Source organism: Chironomus tepperi, unplaced genomic scaffold, assembly GCF_022539635.2.
Source record: "Chironomus tepperi strain 1889 unplaced genomic scaffold, CSIRO-AGI_Ctep_v1 contig_89, whole genome shotgun sequence".
Lineage (NCBI taxonomy): Eukaryota > Metazoa > Arthropoda > Insecta > Diptera > Chironomidae > Chironomus > Chironomus tepperi.
The window spans coordinates 1,240,882-1,247,410 of record NW_027226211.1 but is presented as its reverse complement, the minus strand read 5'-3'; the positions used below and the strand labels follow the sequence as shown (position 1 = coordinate 1,247,410).

General features: G+C 33.2%; 1 protein-coding gene across 7 annotated transcripts in view; it reads right to left on the bottom strand.

Annotated features, from left to right (window-relative positions):
- Window positions 1-247: 247 nt before the first annotated feature.
- kcc (solute carrier family 12 member kcc) overlaps window positions 248-6,529 on the bottom strand; it is a 124,328-nt gene continuing 118,046 nt past the window's right edge. For 4 of the 7 annotated variants that reach the window (XM_070635518.1, XM_070635515.1, XM_070635520.1 and 1 more), the window contains 4 exons: window positions 4,273-4,401; window positions 4,016-4,215; window positions 2,327-2,490; window positions 248-1,725 (listed from right to left, as the gene is read on the bottom strand). In XM_070635518.1, the coding sequence (XP_070491619.1) occupies window positions 1,634-1,725; window positions 2,327-2,490; window positions 4,016-4,215; window positions 4,273-4,401 (585 nt within the window). In that variant the 3' untranslated portion in view covers window positions 248-1,633. The remainder of the gene's footprint in view (window positions 1,726-2,326; window positions 2,491-4,015; window positions 4,216-4,272; window positions 4,402-6,529) is intronic. The other 3 variants (XM_070635517.1, XM_070635521.1, XM_070635519.1) reach the window with 2 other exon arrangements.

Here is a 6,529-nt window from a genome sequence, read left to right as displayed (position 1 = left end):
GTTGTTGGTTCCTCTCTCTCGTGTATTCATTCAACTTTACGTCTGTCAATGTTTTTTCCATGAATTATTTATTTAAAAATTTTTTATTCACTATTAAAATGTGTGGCATGTTATTCTCGTTAATTATTTAAATTCAATATGTGTAACTTTTTTTTTCCTTTATGATTTTTTTTTTTTCATTAAAAATTACTTTATAATTTATGGTTTTTTTTTCGATTTTCTTAAATATTAAATTGAAAAGAACACATTTTCATTTCTTCATTTTTTTTTTGTTTTATTATTGAATTTTTTTCTATCGTTTTTAGAAATTAAAAAAGAGAATTTTTTTATTCATCAATCCGTCCATTGGAGTTGATTTCTCGATGGTGCTTCTCAATTATCACTTAAATTAAATGACAGTCTTTAATTAAATTGTCGAAGTCATCAAGCAACTGTTATTTGATTTTTGTGCCTTTTTTTATATAGAGATACTCTGGAGGAGAATGGCTTTATATTTTAATTGAATTATCTAAAATTCACTTAAAAACTTTATGGATTTGATGATTGCTGGGATGATTCTAAGGCAGTGGTGCTCAAACTATGAGATGCGATACATTTCTGAGCAGCACAGAGCGGATAATTGTGCAATGCGGATGAGCGCATAATCCGGATAAACGCACAATGCGGATACGCACAATGCGGGTGAGCGCACAATGCGGATAACCGAACAATGCAGAGCAGCACAATGCGAAAGAACGCACAATGCGGATGGGCGCATAATGCGGATGAGCGCACAATGCGGATAAGCGCACAATGCGGATAACTGCACAATGCAGAGAACCACAAAATGTGGAGTAGCACAATGCTAATAACCGCACAATCCAGATAATCGCACAATGCGCCGGTAATAGATCAAAGTAGTGATACCCTGGCAAACAAGTTGTGCTGCTCGTGATTTCTGGATTGAGACACAATCTTATTATTTCCTCAGATAGCCCGCATGCCACAAAGTTTGAGAACCACTGCCCTAGATCAAATTACTCATCAATTAGCAACGAAAGGCAAATGAAATACGAAATTTGGTCAAGTCACAGACTCTAAGAATATCCAAAGGGTTTTCTTCTTTCTCGACTACTCAATGTTCAAGTCTAAAACTGCTATCACACTTGAAATCCATTTCATATTTCACTTCCTCACATTACTACATTGACATCATCAGCTTAGTTAATTAAATTGTCGTTTCATTCAGGCCAGACATTCAATATGGATTAGAAAATGATCAGGCTGCAAATCTCATCTGGAACTTTATTTAATTTAATTTAAAATCCTCCAGGAAATAGGATTAGAAGCAGAATCGAGAAAATCTCATCAAATTGGACTTTTTCCCTCAATTTTTTTTGATTTATTAAATATTAAGTATTTGACTTTTTTTTTTTGAAAATTCCTAAATCCATCATTGTTCACCTCATTTTTGGTAATACTGAGTTCATCTAATTAACTACCATGTATGTGTTGTGTTTATAATTTCATCATAAATTTTTTTTTTCTTCATTTATCCTAAATGGGATTTCCTCTTTTTTCATCATTAATTAATTTAGTTTCTTTAAATATCATCATCAGTTAAATAACTTCAAATATAATTATTTTAATTAACTTAAGAGTAAATGGTTATGACTTCACGGCCACCACCTCGCACCATCAAAACACGTTCTAAGCCTTCAGTTAATACTTCTAAAAATTCCATGTCTGTTGTTTATTGTTGTTACGGTTGTTGGCATTGTTGTGAATAGGAATTGAGAATTAAGAAGAAAAATAAAGAAATTAAATTTTAATTTCAAATTCCTTTATTTTCTTGAAATTAGAGTTTGAAGTTGATTTGAGTTCAAGTTAACTTGAATGCAAGTCACCTTGAATGCAAGTAAATTTGAACGAAGTTCAACTTAAATGCAAGTTTATTTTAATTCAATTCTGCTTGAATGCAAGTCAACTTGAAATTAAGTCAACTTAAATTAAGTCAAATTGATCGCAATTTTACTTGAATTCAAGCAAACTTGATTAAAAGTGCACTTGAAAGCAGGCAAACTTGATTGCAAGTCAACTTGAATACAGGAAAACTTGATTGCAAGTTTACTTGAATACAGGAAAACTTGATTGCAAGTAAACTTGAATACAGGAAAACTTGATTGCAAGTCAACTTGAATACAGACAAACTTGATTGCAAGTCAACTTGAATGCAGACCAACTTGAATGAATATCAATTTGAATTCAAGCCAACTTGACTGCAAGTCATCTTCAAACTCTGCTTCCAACAGCATTAAATTCTACATTACTGAATTATTGTACTTACAATTGCATTCTCGTTCCAGCGATGTGTCTTTCGGTGGACCAGGCAGGTTGAGAATTACTAATTGAGCGTCATGGGATTTGTTAACAATCACTTCATTAAGTTTCACAGCGGTGTGCATACGTCGCACATTGCCCTCATCTCTAAACAATTTTGGATCAAATGGACTATGAGATTTTATTTTGTAGTTTTGTGGCATGGATTAGAAATGGAAAAATGAATACATTTTATTACACATTTGAGGATATTTTATATGAATATTGTGGAATATATGATGTGAAATTTAGACAATTCTGCTTAATGAAATGCAAATTTTGACATTTTAGATCCGGAATGAAGTTTAAAACTTTGGGGATTTTTGAGGTTATTTGGTAAACGTGTTTTTGGGTGAATTTTCGTAATTTACAAGTAGATTGCAGCTTTTAGCTTTGTTGTATCTCCTGAATTGGATTTAATTCACATAGAATCAATAGAAAATCTAGCAATTTTAGTGAATTTGAGATATTTTGGAATAAAATATTGTAAACATTCACTGGATGTTTGTTAAAGTGATTTTCACTAAAATAATAAAGCAATTTGAAGTTTTACTGATTATTTACTAATAATATCAACCCTTTAATCACATTTGTTTAAAGTTTAACAAATTAAACACACTAATTCACACAAAAAACTAGAAAATTATGTTTAAAGTTCAAAATTCAGTGAAAAACTAAACTTTTGTTTGAAAAAGGGGTAAACAACTACGCAACAAACTATCAAATATTGTTTGAATTTTAAATGAACGTTACAACAAGCAAAGTCAACTAAATTTCATATTAAAGAGCTTGTTGGATGTAAAATTGCGAAAATCAAGTGATTTTGTTTGATTCTTGCTGAATTAACATTAAACTCAATGAGATTTGCTTGTTAAGTGAGAAATATAAGAAAAAATAGAATTATTTTAGATATTCTTCCTTTAAAACTTCCTACACTTAAATTAACAACATTAAACTACTAAAAACATTACCAATTTCACACTAGAAATACTCAAAAATCCTCCATTTCCATGGAAAGGAACAGTTCACATCTTTGCCATGTTTACTATGAGTATTTTCCTACTCCAACAAATATCAATTCCAAACAATCTGTTGCGTAAAATTTAACAAGAAATCCTAGGCAACCCCACGTCAAAAAATATTTTTTCTCTTGTAAATTTGCCTCATTTAAAAGGTCAAGAATTGTCACAATTTTCACACTCGAGAGGAAATAAATTCGTGTAAAAGGCAGTGTTGCTGATTCAATGACTTTGAAACAGATTTTGTGTAAATATTACTTGTAGCTTGAAAAATGGAAAGATTAGGGACTAATTTGATGATTTTGTGCTTGGCATGTTGTTATGTGGCTTTAAAGTGGTATGACAAGGTCTTGCTGGTGGGAAAGAGGTTGTTGACCTTAATTATGAATCATATCGAGTGACATCTTGCATTATGCTTCACTTTCCTTTATTGAAATCAGCCAAAACAGGCACTCAAGTGACACCAAGCCATCCCTACATCAATTCGACCCTTTGTCTTCAGCATGACGACAAAGCGATGTCCTAGCAACTGTGTTATGCCACTTAAACATGCTACTCTAATCTCTCATCCCTAAAATCCCTGAATCCTAGCAACAGCTAGTCAACAACACTGCCTACACCCTCAATAGATTACTCACGGCTTTTTCTTTTTATCATCCGTATTTGGAGCTGATGATGATTTACTATCTGAATTCTTATCGTCATCATCATCATCATCACTAAGTGGAAGTTTTTCTGGACTTGCTGAATCTTTGATTGACACATCTTCTGAACTTTTGGCTTTATCATCATCATCATTATCCATCTCTTTTGTATCTTTGTCCTTCTCGAATTCCATCTGTAAATTATTTCAATTTAACTTTTTTAAGGATATAGTCATGCGGAATATTCTCACCTCAGTTGACTCATCTAGTACTTTATCACTTATGTCTGTCTTTGATGATGTATCAACGAATCTCACTTTACTAATTGTTGTTCGTGTACCTTCATGACCCGGATGATGATGGTCGACGATTGCTTGTACCTATTAAAATATTCATCATCTAATGAGTTTCAGTTACGTTCATTAACTTAAATATATATATGTAATTTTTTTTTGCATGTAAGATGAACATGTCATAATGTATCTCAATTTAATTTAGTTATTCATGAGTTTTATGCATGATTGTGGTGATGATGACGATGAGTAAAACTTTTGTGGTAAAGTTTCTCGTTTCTAGAGTTTTTTTTTTTTTTGGTTGGTGATGAATGGATTGAGTTTTTTGTAAGCGCATGTTTTTGGTAGGAAGGTTGGTAGGTAAGTGATGCCGAGATCGAGGCCGAGACCGAAACTACTTTCGTCTCAGTATTGATCTTGGTCTTGTTCTTGATCCTTGTATTGGTCTTGTTCTTAGTCTTAGTCTTGGTCTTGGTCTTGGTCTTGATCCTGGTCTTGCTCTTAGTCTTGGTGTCTTGGTCTTGGTTTTGATCTTGATCTTAGTCTTGATCTTGATCTTGAACTTGATCTTAGTCTTAGTCTTGATCTTAGTCTTGGTCTTGGTGTCTTGATCTTGATCTTGGTCTTGGTGTCTTGATCTTGATCTTAGTCTTGGTCTTGATTTTAGTCTTGGTCTTAGTCTTGGTCTTGATTTTAGTCTTGATCTTGGTGTCTTGATCTTGATCTTGGTCTTGGTCTTGATCTTGTTCTTGGTCTTGGTCTTGGTCTTGGTCTTGGTCTTGATCTTGATCCTGGTCTTGGTCTTGGTCTTGATCGTGATTATGATCTTGATCTTGATCTCTTGGTCTTGGTCTTGATCTTGATCTTGGTCTTGGTGTCTTGGTCTTGGGTACCATAAGTGACTCAATAGCTCTGAACTGACTAAGGTAGGGTTCAGGAGTAGGACCTTTGAAATATAGTCTCGAGCTGCTTATTCCTAATAGTCAAAGATTATGCACACAATGCAATGCGACGGCATCACCTTGTAAGCCAGCTCTTTGTCTGTTAGAGTTAAGAAGCTCCTATAATACATCAAGTGCTAACTCGACTGTCCGACATGATTTTCCCACTTCTCAGTCACGTTCTAACCTCAAATTGGTCAATAAACCACCAAATTACTCTAACACACCCCACAGCAAATCCAATTCCCATCCATGAAGCTCACAAGTCTCAGTACACGATGATAAAAAAAAGTTGGTCACCTTAGCAAATTGAAAAACTTTACCTTAACTAAAGCTTCATCAAGGACATTTGTAACAATTTTCAGATCATTAGTATTTCCAGTGCTACCAGAAGAATTTATAGCTGGTCATAAACAGTAATACTCATTTTGTAATCTCAACTGGATTTACAAATGCTTCAAGCATATAAATTATTCAGTATTCAATACAAATCAGTATCCCCATCAGCTTCAGCATTTCAAATGGGAAAAAGCAAAGAAGGACGTCGATGATAAAAAATTTACATGAGCTAAAAATTCGCAAGCAAAGCATGAAATATCTATGCATAATGGAAGAAGCATTAAATGCATATATGCAGGAAAATTTTCTAGTTGAGTCTGCTGAGTTTGGCTTTGGGGAAAATTGATTTTTTTCTTGAAGTATGTTGAAGAGTCTTTAGAATTTTTTTAAGGATGATGAAGGAGATCAAGCTTGGAATTGGATTTGAATGCTTGTTTAGAGCTAGTAAGGTGACTGTGACTAGGTGTGTAGATTGAATTTCAGATCAATAATGTTCCGGACGACTTGAATTTTATATGAAATCTAATCAACCTTTTTAGACTCTAGAGTTTTTTTCGACCGTTAAATAAGCTCAAAATTCAAATTTTTGCGACTTTGTTTACAAAATTCTTGCAAAATTCAAATTCAATTTCTTCTAAATTTTTGACTTTATCCTCATAATTTCATGTCGAATTTCTGATCTTCTGCAAGTTTACAGTTCAAAGATATGATTTCAACATGCTAATAGCTTGCAGAACCTACAGAAAGACCTTAAATTAGCAATTTTAGGAATTCACGAGTTCAAAATTCTAATTTTCTACTAAAATAAGGTAAATTGTTACAAATTGACATAGAAATCGTGTCTGAGTTCGTCTTGCTTACCATAGTCCATCTCTACAACCTCAATACCCACCCTACCTCACTTACTACCCAAAAAGTTTCGCAAAAAACCTTCA